We start from the raw sequence: 17157 nt of genomic DNA on the forward strand, positions 1-17157 counted from the left end.
TATATATTTATACGCATGCAGGGTAACCATCGTTAATTGTATACAAAAAAAAAGCAAAAGCAAAAGCTAATATAATGTACAATATTCTAAACTAAAAGGCAAGCTGCCAAACACCAATACACAAAACAACACACACACAAACACTCGACATTTGGAACTGTTAGTAGCTCTACGTTCTAACCCTAGAGCTAAATAATCTATAAACCTCTTAAATTAAATGATAAAAACGCTCTTAATATTACTAATAATTACGGAATATATAAGTTATATATGTATATGTATATTGCATTCGATCGACGAGTGCAATTAGCTAAGCGTCTCTTTATAGTCCACAATTAACAAGAGCCGTTATAACAACAATATTAGAAAAGAAACATAAACAACAACTATGCGTTACAAATGCAACTCATATGCATTGATTGAACATCTTTATATATAAATATATATATAGGTACTACTTTGTATTTACATACTTTTTCCTGCTATCCTTATGTTCACTTAAAAGATAAAAAAACAAACAAAACAAAAAATTGCAAAAAATTAGTAAACAAAAAAATGGTAAAAGCAAATCAAAGTTAAAACAACAAAAAACATAGCAACGTGAATACAAAGTTTTAGAGAGAGTATAATAAATAAAGTAAATAGTTTCGTATTTGCTATTAATTTCACATAAAACATGAAATTGTGTTTTTTTATATTTGATAGAGAAAAAATGAACTTAAAGTCGATCTAATTCAAGTGACTCAAAATGGCCGCAGTTATTAAAACTTATATTTAAGGCTGTCTTACGATGCAAATTAAATGCCATTAGTTCCTTAAACAAATCATTGAGCTTGACATCAAATTCGATAAGATATAATATACTCCGATTAGCGATTCTTATCGTACAGATAAGCGATTGTTTCAGTATTACAAGTTTATGTATATATGAAATATATCGATAGAAAAGAATTTACTCATTGTTGCGTCCTATGTACGCGTATATCGATTTTGTTGCTCATCTCTAATAAAAATAAGGCGGGATTTCATGGATTGTGTGCTAAAATTGTTGTCAAATGCTTGTTAATGCATTAAAATGTTTACATTTGGTAAAACATGCGCGGTTCTACAGTAAGCAAACAAAGGATATGAAGTTTTTAAATGTAGCTGAAAAGAATGATGCGGCCAAAACAATTGCAGGCCTACTTTCAAATGGCACTGCGCAGCGGGTGAGCAAAAAATCTGTTTTTAATTGATTGTGTACTTATAACTTACAATGCAGCGTGAAGGCTATTCGGTGTATAATAAGGTGTACGATTTTGAGACTCAAGTACGCGGCCGTAATGCCAAAATGGTCATGACTTCCGTATCGGGACATCTGATGGAATTGGAGTTTCTTCAATCATACCGAAATTGGCGTAATGTCGATCCACGTTCGCTTTTCGATGCACCCATACGTAAGAGCGTCAGTGAAAACTATTTGCCCATCAAGAGAACGCTGGAACGTGAGGTGCGTGGCTGTCAGGGGTTGATAATCTGGACGGATTGTGATCGCGAGGGCGAAAATATTGGCTATGAAATTATCGATGTATGTCGCGCCATCAGACCCAATTTGACAATTCATCGTGCCATTTTCTCAGAAATTACCTCAGTTGCAGTTCGTCGCGCTTTACAACAGTTGGGGGTGCCGGATAAGCGACAAAGCGAAGCTGTGGATGTGCGCACCGAGCTTGATTTGCGAACTGGCGCAGCCATAACACGTTTTCAAACAATGCGACTCCAACGTCTATTCCCCGGAAATATTGCAGACAAGCTCATTTCTTATGGCAGCTGTCAAATACCCACATTGGGGTTCGTAGCCGAGCGCTACAAGGAAATTGAAGCCTTTGTCTCCGAACCCTTCTGGAAAATCAGGGGTAGCTATGCATACAACAGTTAAATCTCTAAAGGGCGATTTCAATTAAACTATCTGGCAAAGGAGTTTATTGGAACTGTCTGTTAGCGTAGATTTCCTGTATTTGTATATTTGCTAAATATCTAATTATAATCAATAATGTCTTCGCACACATTATTCATTGCAGTCCTGCACTCCATTGAGGATCTTACAGTGGAGTTCAATTGGGCGCGCAATCGTTTGTTTGATAAAGATGCTTGCGAGAACTATTTGCTACTGTGCTTAGCCGAGCCAGAGCCGCGAGCTACTGTTGAAAGCGTTATAGTGAAGCCGAAGCATAAGTGGCGACCCACACCGTTGGATACCGTGGAAATGGAAAAGTTGGGCTCACGCAAACTGAAGCTGTCCGCCAAGGAGACGATGACCATAGCCGAAAAACTCTATAGCAAGGGTTTGATAAGCTACCCACGTACCGAGACCAATCAGTTTTCCAAGGAATTCGATTTGACCCCCCTTGTGGAGCATCAAACGGCGCACGAGCATTGGGGTGCATTTGCTCAACGTGTCCTCGAATGGGGACCAAATCCGAGAAACGGTAACAAATCCGATCAAGCGCATCCGCCTATACATCCCACCAAATTAGTCTCAAGTAAGTTAAATGCCTTTTACACAAATTTCTGCCGTGTTCTAAGGAGACTTGACAAATTAATTAACTAAAAAAAACTAGTTAACTAAATGATCTGAGCATCTGAGGGTTCGCGTAAACTCCAAAAGTTATCCTTCCAAAGTAGCAAATTTTTGTATTATCAATTTATGTAATAATTGAGCTTTTGAAAACATGCAAATTGTGTTTTCCTTATCGATAAACAACTAAATTAATTATGATATGAATGTAACTTACTGTTTGACTAACTGACGAAAATCCTAACTGATGGACTGATTTATTGTCTGAGTCACTATGGTGGGATTTAAGAAATGTGATGAAGAATATAATATTTTTGGCTGGTTAAATTTTACAGATCTACAGGGCAATGAGGCGCTCGTATACGAATTGGTCGTGCGACACTTTCTCGCATGCGTCAGCAAGGATGCTGTTGGCTCGGAGACAATTGTCAACATTGATATAGCAGGGGAGAAATTTAGTGCAAACGGATTGGTCATACACGAAAGAAACTATTTGGACGTTTACGTGTATGATAAGTGGAGTGCCAAGCAGATTCACAATTATCAGCGGGGTCAGCGATTTGAGCCGACGGAGATTATGCTACATGAGGGAGCGACTACAGCCCCCCCGCTGCTTACAGAAGCTGATTTGATAGCGTTGATGGAGAAGCACGGAATTGGTACAGATGCAACTCATGCGGAGCACATCAATACAATCAAAGAGCGTGGCTACATAGGCGTGGTGGAAAAAGGAGCTCTAGTGCCAGGTGTCATTGGTATGGGTTTGTACGAGGGCTACGATGCCATGGAGTTAACTTTGTCAAAGCCACTGCTGCGTGCTGAATTCGAAGCTGATCTGAAACGCATTTGCCTGGGCGAAAAGGAACCAAAGCTTGTGCTGCGCGAGCAAATTGCTAAATATAAGTTAGCCTACCAGCAGATTATGGACAAGATCACAGCCATGGATGACAAAATCGCGCAAAGGATTAATGAAACTCCAACGGCAGCTACAGGAAGCGAGTCAAGTGTCTTGGTGCATGAGCTGTTTCAGTGCCCGAAATGTGACCAGGCCCCCTTGGCATTAAAGCCCAAAAAGAATCAGACAAGCTTTTTCATTGGATGCCTTAATTTTCCCGACTGTAAGAATGTCATTTGGCTGCCGGAGGAGTGCAAGGAGTTAACCGTGCTGGAGGAATGCTGCCCCACGTGCGGCGAAGGCTATAAAATGCTCAAATTTAAGCTAAGCACTCCCTACTATCGTGGTTTGTTCAATGCTCCCCATGGGTGGTATAAGAATTGCTTACGGTGTGATGAATTGTTTCGAAGAACCTTCAATATCAATCTAGACCAGGTGAAGCGCGTTGGCGGTATTGTGGCACAGGCGGGGAGCTCAGGACCCGGACCAGATGGTGGAGGAGGTGGTGGTGGTGGAGGTTGGGGCCGAGGTGGTGGTGGAGGTTGGGGAGGAGGTGGTGGTGGAGGTAGGGGAGGAGGTGGTGGTGGAGGTAGGGGAGGAGGTGGAAGAGGTGGTGGTGACGACCGTGGCGAAGGCAGAGGTGGCAAAAAAGGAGGAGGAAGTGGTGGTGAAGGCGGTCCCGCTTCACGTACACGTCCGGGAAGTGGCAATTCTTTTGGTTCAGAAGGCAATGCAGATACACAAAAGCCAACTAAACCGAAACGCAAATCTAAAGCAATAGATGGAGCAGCAGCAGGCAGCACGACTACAAACAGTCGAGACAATGGAAGTCTAGAGCGTTTTTTTGACAGCGACAATGATGGCTCCGACGAACAGCTGCTGGCAGCTGCAGCTGTAGCCGAATCAGAATCCGCAATAGCTTCTCAGCTGGATGAGGATATTGCAGCTGCATTTGCTGCTGATGATGATGCCGACTTTGAGGCCCTGCTGTCTGGAGACAACAATCATAGCAACAATAACAATAAGAGAATGTCTGCTAATTTGGATAGCAGCTTAACTCAATGGATGCGCGAGGCTTACGAGGCCGAGGAGAGGCCCATTCTGTGGGGCAGACAGGCGCATGCGGCTGCCGAAACGAAGCCAACTGTAAAGAAGGCGAGATTAAATGAAGTTTCTCCAGATCGGGCTTCAAACGCGGTGCTTTGCAGTGGCTGCCATCAACCGGCGCGTCAGCAAACTGTGCTGCGCGATGGACCCAATAAGGGCAGGCATTACTACAAATGCCCCAAGCCTAATGAGTGCAAATTCTTTCAGTGGGCGGACCACCATGCAACAGCAGCCGACACCACGTCCCAAATCAGCAATTGGGGAAGAGAAGTGCTGGAAAGCAACAGCTCTTCCAGTGGTGCAGCAGCAGTTGCCAGGGAGGAAAGCAATTCAGAGGATTTCTCATGGGGCACAAAGGCAGCAGCACAGCGCAGTAACTCTCAAGATTCCAATGTTTCTAATTGGGGCTCTGGAGGAACTATGGAGCAAAACAGAAGCAGCTCACTGAAAACCTTCGGATGGGGCACAGAAAGTGGTGCCCAACCAGGAACAACAGTCACGAAGGCATCAACTTATAACAAAAACTCAAGCTGGGGTATACAGCCACCTACGCAACAAAGGGCAGGTGTCCAGATAACGGATGATCGCAACAACCTCTCCAGTTGGGGTACAGCTGCTGTGAATCCAAGCAACCATGATTGGGGTCGCAGCCGCAGTAGCCAAACCACCTCCACGTGGAATCGCAATGATAGCAGCTACACATCTACCAGCTCCCAAAACACAGGCATCCGTTACAATTCCAGCAGCACTATTACCGTCACTCAACGAAGCGCTACCGATAGTAACCCCAAATGTAATTGCGACAAGCCCGCTAAAGATCTAATCGTACGCAAGGATGGACCCAATAAGGGACGCTCTTTCTTTGCGTGCGCGAATCGAGAGAAGTCCTGCGGCTTCTTTCAATGGGGCGACACGAATGAGCAACGAGGTGAGTGCACCAACAACATCCATTCAATGAAATTATAATTGTTAAATCTTTTAAATAATCTCTTGAAGAAGCCAACTCTTCGAAATCAAATGGAAGCGCTGCTGCTCCAGCTGGGAATCGGACGCGTCGATGTGGCCTGTGTCGTGAAGAAGGACACACTCGACAAAAGTGTCCGCGTAAAGAGGATTTCAACTATTGAAACAACGACTTCCTAAATTAGCATTAAATTTTATTTTAAATATTTGAGCTAACAGCATATTCTATATATAACAATACATAGCGCAAAAAACACATTCTGTATATATATACGGTATAAATGTATCGGAAACTATCTATATACATATATATATTATTATTTTTTATATATATGTATATTTAAATCAGATCAAATCAATTTTAACAAGTTTTTACGCACTAAACTCATTTAAAATAAGAGATCAGGTCATAATGAATTTTGCTAAAATGTATGTAATAGGCAGAAAGAGATGTAGTAGTCGCAGGACAGGACAACGAGCCGAGTACGTATGATCGCGACGATCTCAGAGTATATAAAAAAGTCCGCCTGCATTTACAGCTCAATTTCTTTTTCAAATACTCGATAACTATTTGCATTTCAATATATAGAACGATTGCACACGGTAATCGAGCTTAACTTATTTAAATACATCGCATATGTCTTTGCAGCTATAGTTTTTAAAGTGTGCGTTTAGTTTCTTCTATATTTTACATCATTTGTTGGATACCTACACAAAATTGCACAGCAAAAGTTCCCGCTGTAAATAGGCTCTGAAAGGTTTTGGTTCTGAAAATTCTGAAATTGAAATCCGTTAGGACAGAAGTTATTAAACAAAACGTTTGGCCAACTGGCAAAGCCAATCCGTCCACCCTCGACTATAGTTTCCTTACTTCTAATAATTTAAATTAAAAGAACAGTATATATATATAATATACAATATTTTTTTTGCAATTGAATACGATTTTATGGAGTCGCAATAAATATTAAAAATATTATTTTCTTTTGTATATAGAGAATAAATAGAATTTGTTTAAGGCAAATAAATAATATATACATTTTCATGAAATATGAATTACACTGCAAACTTTCAAGTAACATTTTTTATACATAAAAAGCATTTTAAATATACCTATATATCAAGCTTTTTCAAAAATTATTTAAAAATGATTTAAATTTATTTTTGGATGTGAATCATGTCTATCAATTTAAATCAAACATTGTTAAACCTATATTCGTTGTTAAACCTATATTTTATAAAATATCAAAAATATCTGAAACAATGAATTTTTGTGTTACAAATCATAATTAAGAAAAATATATATATGTTATACATTTCCTTACTAAAGGTGAAATTTATTTTAAAAATTACTGGAAGAATGTTCATATAAAGAACATTAAGAAACAAATATGAAACACTTTTACAACTTTGTAAATACTAAACAGTTTATAGCTGTCTTCAAGTACAGTTATTGTAAGGTTATGCATACATATAGATCTTGTATATAAAATCTGTATATGGGCTTAAAAACTAATTTTTATATTAAGACGCAATCATACGTTTTTGTTTTACATACATATTCATTTCAGTAAACGTTAACAATATCGCTTTATATAGTTTATTTTTGTGTAATTGTTTAATACATTTGTAAGTTGGAGTTGTAATGAGGCAAAATAAAGTTATAACACATTTATGAAAAATATAAAAGTCTAAGTACATTGAGAAAATAAATAGTTACCTATACGTTAGAAACATTCAAATGTTAACTACTCACGTGGTCAATCAGATATGGAAGTAGTTAAAGTACAAAATGGACTAAAAATGCATTGTACAGCCTTAAAAACTTAGGACATTAAAGAAAAAAGAAACAATTTGACAAAGACCTGATAAGAAGTTTTATAAATTTAAATTTTAAATACACTTTTTAAAGTCAGATTTTTATCTATTTATAATACCTATAATAGTACCTTTCCAATAACTTGATACTTTTAGAGCTGCTTGGTTAAAGGAATTGGAACGATCTAAGAACACACACACATATATATATACATATATAGGATAAACACAGACTTGGGATTACTTAAGTTAATGGACGAGCACTCAAACAAGTAGACTGCGTTTTGAGATGCTTGGTTAGTGGAATAATTTGCCCATGCGTAAATTGGTTACATAATGAATATGATCATGCATGTATAATGGAAACATATTTAAGTATTTTAAAGATATGTTTTAGTTCTAAGTAATCCATATTCTTTACAATTGATTTCCAATATCTTCGAGTAACTTCTATAAGTATTTATGTGGGCTCTTGCTTTATTGAAGTGTTTCACTTTAAGATGGTCTCACTACTTTTTAAATAAATTTCATAACTCCTATTAAATGTTAACGGCTCACTATTTATGTAAAAACTTCTTAATTTTTCTTGTTTAGCATATTTTTTGTCAAAAGGAACACTGAACAAAAACATATCTGGTAAGTCCTCTTCTCTATAGGTCTTTATCTTTAGTATAAATATGTCATAAGGTATCATATAATTTCTAGGACATTTAACAAGAATGTTATTAAAGGAACCCCCACACTACTTTACTAAGTTTTGTCTGAGGAATGCTGGAATGAAATGAGAAATTAACAGCCGTTGGAGAAGTAGAACGATAACTACACCTTTAACTTTACCTCGAACTTTTATAACGAATTTCTCCTGCGGAATACTTGAATGATATATGCAATACACGAAAGGTAAGAACATCTATAAGGGAATTTATATCTTAACTATTGAAATGTTCAATTGAAATACCTACAGTAAATGAAGAATATGATGTTCCTAACGGCAAATTATACAAAATATTTGACCTATTATTGGAACGTGGGGTGTTAGTTGCTTAAATTTTTAGATTTCGACTTCTGTCGAGAATTTGCGTCAGAAGTAAATCTCCTCCTCCTCTGGCTTGGCACGTGGCGCCTGCCCCGAACTGGCCAAAGGAGCAGTCACGCGTGCAGTTGCATTTGCATTGTTGCGGCTGCTCGTGGGTGTTTGAACCAGTCGTTGTTGCTGAGCAGCTGCTGCTGCTGCCCCTCCATATCCCACGTAATGTCCTGATGCATTTGGCGTTAAACTAGCGACCGGTGTTCCGGCTGCCTGCTGTATGACGGCTGGTGAGCTGCCGGTCCGAGCGTGCTGTGGCGTGGGCGTAACCATTTGTCGTTGTTTGTCAGCCAACTTAAGTGGAAACATTTGCTGCACTCCAGCGGAAGCAGGTGAGGACACATTATTGGAGCTATTATTGAAGCTGGCTGACTTATCGACACGCGTGCCGGATGACAACGACGATAACTTCATGGGCAGTTTCTGTTTCACGAGCGCCGAGCTTGCTTTCGGTGCATTATTCGCGCTAATCAAATGCACCGGCGGGGTTTTGTAATTGGATCCGCTGCTCAACCACTTTTCCTTGCGTCTATCAATGGTGGAGGCAGTTGCTGTTGTTGGTGTCGCTGCAGTGGGCGTGTCCAGCTCATGTACGTCCTCTGGCAAAGCAACAGGTGCGAGCGCTGGCGCAAGCGTTGGCAGCGGTGTACTGGGTGATAGCAAAAGACCTTGACTGGACAACAGCTCCATTTTACGGTAGAGTTGCTCACGCTGCTGACGTATGTCCTCCTGTTCGGCTTTAATTTGTTGCTGCAGCTGCAGCTGCTGTGCCCGCATTTCGGCCAACTCGTCCATTTGCTGTTGCTTCTGGCGCAACCAAGCAGTCTTCTCCTCCTGCAATTTGTCTTGCAAATTGCGCAGCTCCTCCAATTGATCCTTGTGCGTGTAAGCAGAGCTACCACCAGCACCTAAACCAGTTGTACCAACGGCGCTAGAGCCTCCCCCAATACTGCTGTTTCTTGGAGATTCACGATACAGCGCCAGTTGCAGTTGCAAACTCTGAATACAAGTCATCTGCTGTGAGATGATGCAGAGCAGAGTGTGCAAATGATGCGACACCTGGAGCACCGCATAATTATGCTCCTTAGTATTGGCGGGCAGCGTACTAGCATGGAGCTGCAGCGGCGTTGTCGTTGCGGTTAACTCCACTGGCATTTGGGTCTTCAGCTCACGCTTCTCTTCCAGCTCCTGTAACCGTGGCGTCAGCTTGGCATCCCGACCCACGACCAGTTTGCCCCTTTTCTCGTCGAAGCCCGCAAAGGTTTCCGCACGCTTCGGCAATGTGGGCGAGGCATAGAGAACACTTTGCTTTTCACCCACGCTACTCACGGTGCGAGAGACGGGCAGTCCGGTTGCAGCGCTATAAATGCTTGCTGCAAGCTGGCTAATATCTTGCACAGTGTTGAGAACACGTCGCCAGAGCTCCGTGGTATCGCAGTCCGTTGCGACCAACTCCTTATAGGAGCCAAAGGCGGCAAGGAAATTGGCCGCACTACCATTCGTATTAGCTGCATTGAGATCTTCACCAAAGGGTTGCTGTTGCTTGAGCAGATTAAACTGAAGCAACAGTTTCTCCTCCAGCAGTAGTGCCTGTTCAATATCCTTTTGGCGCATTTTCTCAATGATCTCGCGCTTGTTTACACCAATGCGTAGCTTTTCTTCAGCCGTCAATGCTTCAGCTTCGATAATATCCGTAGCAGGACAATCGAGCACTGCCTGCCTAATACCCTGGATCCAGGTTTGCTTATCCTTTGGCGTTTGCACTTTGAGCTCGTACATTTCGGGGAAATCGGGATTGGAACTGATTATATAGATTCCACGCGATTCGGTACCCGCTTTCTCGCGTATCAACAGCTTTTGCAATGGGACCACGCCCGCCTTATGCTCGGGCGTGAAAAACGCATACTTATTATGCGCCGAATTCTCGATAAGAAAGCAAAGGCAGTCCGTGAGCACCACAATCAAAACGAGCTGAGTCTTTGCCCGACCCTGCATCAACGTGGCTAAGCCATCAAATTTAAGACGTCGCCGTGACTCTACTCCCAGCTCGGTCTTGCGAAAGGGCTTATTCTTATAGATAGCAAACGATTTTGCATCGATACGGGCATAAATCTCCAGCTGCCTTTCACGCAGTTCCTTCTCCGCCACGCAAGCATCCACATCAACCAGGAGAGATTTCACCAGATTCAACGCATGTTGCAGCTTATCCGTCTCAAGTTTATTATCCCGTGCACTCTTCAACAACGGTTCAATCAGTAGCGGATATTTTGTTAGGCGCTGCGTGACAAACAATATGCACTCTGGTATTCCCTTTTTTTTGAGTAATGGATTCTGCAGACAGTGCTTGTACCATTCTGCAAAGCTGGGCTCCGAAAGGCATTGTTTAAACTGTTCCAAAGCACTGCGATGATTCGCACAGAATTCGCCGTAGGCCAATCGCAGACATTGGGCCTGCTCCAGCGAGAAGAACTCCAGCAAGATATCCGCAATGCTATCCACAAGCAGATGTTCGCGTTGCTTCTGCCGCAGCTGACGCAGGAAGCACGTGTGCAGCTCCGTTAGCTGCTGGAGCCGAGGAAACATACTGTGCGTATTAAGCGCTGGAAAATGCCGCTCCATACTCTCAACAAACACTTTACGCATTACAATCAACGTTTGGCAGTGATGCTTCTCGGTCATAATAAACTCGTAGATGTGTTCCTGCCGTTTGATTTGCAGTTCCTTGAGTGTTTTTAGTTGATCCTTGGGTACATTTGGAGTCCAGGAGTCGGGCTCTTGTAGGACGATGCCCAATACTGGATCGGCTCCCAAATCCTGTGCCTCAATTGGCGGTTCATTAAGAAATTGCAGCTCGGCGGCTCGTATTAATGGCTGCTGATCCTCTTGTTCCTGCATCTGATGATGCTGTTGGTAATGCTGCTGATGCAAAATCTCTGAGCCATCACAATAGTCCTGGCCTGCCGACAGTTTCTTACGTTCCAAATGCGTTTCCATATCGCTTAGCTGAACGCCACCTACTAACGACTTCGTCTTGGCCTTTGGTTTCTTTTTCCGAAAGAATAGGGAACCACGTTTTGGACGCTTCTCTACGTGATCGTAAACCTCGATTTTAGCATGTGAACGCAACAAAGTCTGATTTTCATCCTCGCTATCTGTGAGGTGTCGCGCTATCGCTTTGATATCCTCCTTGGCAATGATTGAAGAAGTTGAGATGCTCTTCTGCAACGGTATTCGGCTAATTATCTCCGTGGCTAAGCTTCTCTTAGCCGCAATACGCTCAAAATCGCGCGCCAGCTCCGCCTCGTTCAGGGAATGAGTTGAAATGCCTGAGAATACAAATTTTGCAATATGTAAAAAAAGGTATGGAAATGATAAATGAAAATCAAGTGAAATAACTTAAAAAAGGTAAATGCGTCTGACTCTTGGACTCCGCTACGAGGCACTGATAACGAATACTGTGAGGCTTTTGTGGAATTTCTTATCGTAATCGAAACTAAACACTAATTAGAGGTAAACTTATGGGGCATATTAATGCGTAAGAAGCGTTTATGACGCGTGAAATTAGAAATATTGAATTTATTCAATATTAAATTAAATTCAAAATTCAGTCATTTATAAAAATAAGAAATTTTGATTTATCGAAAAATGGAGGATAATTGAAATTCTTCTATCTAATGCTCTGATCTGCTGCATGTATTGCCCTCAATATTAATCAAATAAATTTTTTAATTATATTACTCAATTGTAAAGAAAAGAAAAAATTTATTTGTAGAATTTTTCTAAAATTCCGAAAGTGGTTGTAATTATCAGAAAAACTCCCCTGTAATACAGACTATTAGATTATATACCTAATACACTATTTAGCTCTATATTCATTATTCCTGTTGAGCTCCTTTTCTAAGGTCGCTGCGCATTCATGCAGAGCTTCTCTGTTCTACGTTACCATACTTAAAGCCAGTCGCAGTCTCCAATTTAATGGGAATCAAAGACTCTGCCTCGTCTATTAATGTTAGAAATGTTATCACTATAAAGCAGTTAGGCGACAAATTAATTCTAATTGAGCATAAACAAAGGGCGTTGGACACAACACTAATAGACTGTTTTTGGATCCTATAACACGGTAATTATAATGTCGCATTTTATTCTTATAAATGTAGAAGCTGTCAAACCTATTTGGACAATAACCTATTTTGATAAATAACTTCCATATAAAAAGATTCTATTAAGTCAGTCTAATAAATTTGTATATAGAGTCAACCATTTCATACCGCCTGTGCTATTCCTAGCTGAGCGCCTTCGTTGCTCGGTAACACGTATGGTCTCCTGTTCCTCGCTGTCTAGACTGGACAGGCTGACGCTCTTGTTAGTACAATCACCCGTCGCTGTGGTATCATCAACCGCCGTCCATGATTTCCGTCGATCTGTGTACAAGAGCAGGCATTGCTGTGGCGCTGCAGACCACATGATCCCCATGTTGTTGATGCCAACAGCGCCGTTGGCATTTGCGGGGCCTCCCGTATTGCTGAGATCGGGCAGCGAGGCGCTAAGTATCGCCGCATTGAGCAGGCCATAGCTATTAGCCAGACCATCTTGCTGATTGTGACTTGAGGAGTTCTTCATCTGCTGCACTGTTTCGCGTATATTTTGCAACTGGCTCAATGTGTCCTCGAAGATGTTGTTGTACTTGGAGGCCGATGCAGGACTATGAGGTGTCACATTAATTGTGGGTATCATGTTGTTATTGTTGCTGTGGTGTAGTGTACTGTTAGTATTGTTGTTATTATTGCTAGGAAGCGCCACAGCTGGGACAGGTGCATTAATAACAGGTATACAATAATTTTGACTTTCCACTGTAACGCGAGGAGCAGAATGTGTAATTTTTGATGTTGGCGCAGCAGGTGCAGCTGACACGTCTCCAACGTCGTTGCTGTTGCTATTGCAATTGGAGTTTAGAAAATCGGTGACCACATCATTATCGCTGTCATTGTCGTCGGCGTTATTGCTGCTGCTGGCACCAACGGTGAGGGTAGCGGCATCGGCGTTGGCGGCAACTGCAGCATTCTGCGTATTTTCCATAATATGTCTAGCAAAGGTTTTGGTATTTTCTTTATTTAACTTTTTGGTATTTTCTTCACTGCTTTACTTATTTGGCTGTTTGTAGAAAAAGAAAGTTTAGTACGCAACACCTACGCACACACACACACACAAACACAAGCAGAGCTTGCAGTTTTTGTCTTTTGTTGAACTGTTATTGATTTTCTCACGCACACACAAACACATCGACTTACCCACCTTGTTGCGCGTTCTAATTGTTGCGCCTTTCCCAGGCAAGGACGAGCACAACTTCAACACTGTCGCTACACCGTCCTTGTACACACAAATACAGAAAACAAAAGAAACAAGCGATAACCACAACAACAACAAAACAGCAGTGCCAGTAGGTTAGGGGAAATATTTATTCGAGCATAAGACAATTGTATCGTTTTTGTTGCTTTTAACATTTAAAAGTAAAATAATTTAAATTTAATGAAATTTCAAAAAGTTATACACTATTTGAGACACATATTTTCGCTGGTATGGAGTTGCTTGGAACAGACTCACTCAAACGACTCACTTAACTAAACGAACCGAACTAGTGTAAAATGGCTAGCTCATTTAGTTCGTTCTACTGCTTCTGACAACAGAATTTTAGACTGTTATTGATACCGGGTTATTAAAATAAAGTGTCGGTGCTTTACATTTTATTTATAATTTGCCATTACAAATTATATATTTTAAAAAGCATCAACAATTGTTATAATGTAACTTTATGAAAAAAATATATATATTTATATATAATTTCTTACGATTTAAATTTAAATTGTACAGCTGTTATGGTATGTTATGGTAACTTCAACAGAAAAAATACCACACAACGAACGATAAGAATTTGAACGTTGCCCTACACTGAGCGGGCGACAATTGTATCCGAGAAGAGGCAATAAGAAGAAAGAATAAATTTTTTAGCTAGTTTATAAATTGCCAAATTTTTAGTTAAATATATACATTTACATTCAGTGCATATCATTTGGGTTTCAATCCCACAGCCAGCCATGCAGGTGAGTCTTGCAGCGTGCAGCCAAGCCCTTAAGCCAACTGCAGCGAACTGCCGATAAACGAAACGTTGGCAAAAGGGACACGCAATCAAATTTTGTTTATGTTCTTTTCTCTTTTATTTTATGCTACTTAATTTTCTAGTGGTCGGTGATGTTCGCGCTGCTTGCCAGCAGCAGCATCGTCGTCATTGTAGATTGCTTTTATGTGCCCGGCGTGGCACCCGTTGAATTTGTGCGTGGACAAAAAATCGATGTTAAAGCGGTCAAAATGACAAGCAGCCGTACGCAGCTTCCCTATCAGTATTATTCACTGCGTTTCTGTTATCCCAAAAATGGAACCCTAATCTTCAAATCAGAGAATCTGGGTGAAGTTCTGCGTGGTGATCGCATAGTGAACACACCCTACGAGGTTCAAATGGCCGAGGACGTGAATTGCAAGCTGCTCTGTAACAAAAAAGACTTACCTATGACCTGGAGCAAAGAGGATTCGGCAATGGTCGCTGAGCGCATACACCACGAGTATTTTGTGCATTTGCTAGTTGACAATTTGCCAGTGGCAACACGCATTGTCAGTGCTTCAAATCCCGCTGAAGTGACGTACGAGCATGGTTATCGATTGGGACAAATAGATGGAGATAAGATGTACATTAACAACCACCTAAAGTTCATACTCTCCTATCATATGTATACCAAGGATAAATATCGTGTTGTTGGGTTTGAGGTACTAACTGGGTCAGTTAGCTACAAGGAACTTAAATTTGAGGGCGATAGCTGCAATTTTCCCGACAATCCGAGTCCCCAGCTCGTTAATCCTTCAGGTGAGACACAGCTCTACTTTACATACTCTGTTGTTTGGAAGGAGTCTAAGGTTAGCTGGGCCTCACGCTGGGACATTTACTTGGGCATGCGTGATGTGCAAATCCATTGGTTTAGCATCATCAATTCGCTGGTCGTCGTCTTCTTCCTATCTGGTATACTCACCATGATCATGATACGTACATTGAGGCGGGATATCGCTCGTTATAATACTGATGATAATATCGAAGATACGCTTGAGGAGACCGGCTGGAAGCTAGTCCATGGCGATGTCTTTAGACCGCCCAAAAATACGCGCCTCTTCTCTGCTATCATTGGCAGCGGGATTCAAATATTTTTCATGGCCATGATTACCATCTTTTTTGCAATGCTGGGCATGCTGTCGCCCTCTTCACGTGGCGCTTTAATGACATCCGGAATTTTTATGTACGTTTTCATGGGAACTATTGCCGGCTACTATGCAGCGCGTCTCTACAAGACGATGAAGGGACGGGAATGGAAACGGGCTGCCTTCCTAACGGCTACATTATATCCGGGTATTGTCTTTGGGTAAGTTTGTTCTTTTGTTTTATAAATTGGAAAATGCTTATATTTATATATTGGAATGCTTAACAGCACGGGCTTCATTTTGAACTTCTTCATTTGGGACAAGTCATCGAGCGGCGCTGTGCCTTTTACAACAATGATATCGCTGTTGTTGCTGTGGTTCGGCATATCTGTGCCGCTCGTTTATTTGGGATTTTATCTGGGCTACCGAAAGCAACCATATCAGCATCCAGTGCGAACGAATATGATACCACGCCAGGTGCCAACACAGCATTGGTATATGAATGCAGCCCTGAGGTTGGTCACTAGCTCTCCCTGATGAGAATCGTAACTAATCTTTCTCTCCTTTGTAGCACCTTAATGGCTGGCATCTTGCCATTTGGAGCCGTTTTCATCGAACTGTTCTTCGTTTTTACGGCAATTTGGCAGAATCAATTTTATTATTTATTTGGCTTTCTGTTTTTAGTATTTTGTATTCTAGTTGTTAGCTGTGGTCAAATCTCTATTGTTATGACGTACTTTCAACTGTGTGGCGAGGTATATTCTATATTCAAATACTCGACTGTGTAATACGCTTTATTAACTTTATTTTCTTGCAGGATTATCGGTGGTGGTGGCGCAGCTTCATTGTCTCTGGTGGGTCGGCTGTGTATGTGCTCTTCTATAGCATATTTTACTTTTTTACCAAGCTGGAGATCACAGAATTTATACCCACGCTGCTTTACTTGGGATATACAGGTGAGACATTATTATATATATATATATATATATATATATATATATATATATATATAAATATATATATATATATATATATATATATATATATAAATAATGTTGCTATTTATTAATCATTTATTTTTATTTTTATTAGGTTTAATGGTGCTAACATTTTGGCTATTGACTGGCTCCATTGGCTTCTTTGCTGCCTATGTTTTCATATTAAAAATCTATGGTGCCGTGAAAATTGATTAGAACATCTATAATCTGGCACACAATGCTGTACACCAAACTATCCCTGCAATATCATTTGATCGTAATACTTAATGCCTATAATATTATATTTATATACATTATATATATATATATATATATATATATATATATATATATATATATATATATATATATATATATTATTTATATGAAAAAGTCTACAAAGGCCATGTGTAAAATCTTGTTTAGCCCTCAACTCTCTTAACTAAGTGTGCTATAAGTTTACTTTATGCTTGCTGCTGCTGCTTAAATTAACGACAAAAATACCGATTGAGAATCT

General features: G+C 40.6%; 3 protein-coding genes across 4 annotated transcripts; 2 read left to right on the top strand and 1 right to left on the bottom strand.

Moving 5' to 3' along the window:
* The first annotated feature begins 841 nt into the window (after positions 1-841).
* Positions 842-5766, top strand: LOC111594720 (DNA topoisomerase 3-alpha). 2 transcript variants are annotated; one of them, XM_023308149.2, is made up of 5 exons: positions 842-1208; positions 1262-1895; positions 2061-2522; positions 2893-5487; positions 5556-5766. In XM_023308149.2, the coding sequence occupies exons 1-5, from the start codon at positions 1056-1058 to the stop codon at positions 5684-5686; spliced, it is 3975 nt and encodes a 1324-aa protein (XP_023163917.2). In that variant the 5' UTR covers positions 842-1055; the 3' UTR covers positions 5687-5766. The 2 variants fall into 2 exon arrangements, with proteins under 2 accessions (XP_023163917.2, XP_023163918.2); XM_023308150.2 differs by having other exon boundaries at positions 5559-5766.
* Positions 5767-8169: 2403 nt separating this feature from the next.
* Positions 8170-14106, bottom strand: LOC111594642 (rho guanine nucleotide exchange factor 18). Its single transcript, XM_023308037.2, has 3 exons — positions 13717-14106; positions 12693-13575; positions 8170-11750 (listed from the first exon to the last, which is right to left on the bottom strand). Exons 2-3 carry the CDS (start codon positions 13498-13500, stop codon positions 8419-8421), a joined length of 4140 nt encoding a protein of 1379 aa, XP_023163805.1. The 5' UTR covers positions 13501-13575; positions 13717-14106; the 3' UTR covers positions 8170-8418.
* A 195-nt stretch (positions 14107-14301) lies between these two features.
* On the top strand, positions 14302-16958 carry LOC111594756 (transmembrane 9 superfamily member 4). The gene is made up of 6 exons (XM_030223177.1): positions 14302-14522; positions 14662-15884; positions 15951-16178; positions 16235-16418; positions 16481-16619; positions 16756-16958. Exons 1-6 carry the CDS (start codon positions 14517-14519, stop codon positions 16854-16856), a joined length of 1881 nt encoding a protein of 626 aa, XP_030079037.1. The 5' UTR covers positions 14302-14516; the 3' UTR covers positions 16857-16958.
* Positions 16959-17157: the final 199 nt, after the last annotated feature.

Source organism: Drosophila hydei, unplaced genomic scaffold (genome assembly GCF_003285905.1).
Source record: "Drosophila hydei strain 15085-1641.00,03,60 unplaced genomic scaffold, DhydRS2 tig00000149-arrow-pilon, whole genome shotgun sequence".
NCBI classification, from domain to species: domain Eukaryota; kingdom Metazoa; phylum Arthropoda; class Insecta; order Diptera; family Drosophilidae; genus Drosophila; species Drosophila hydei.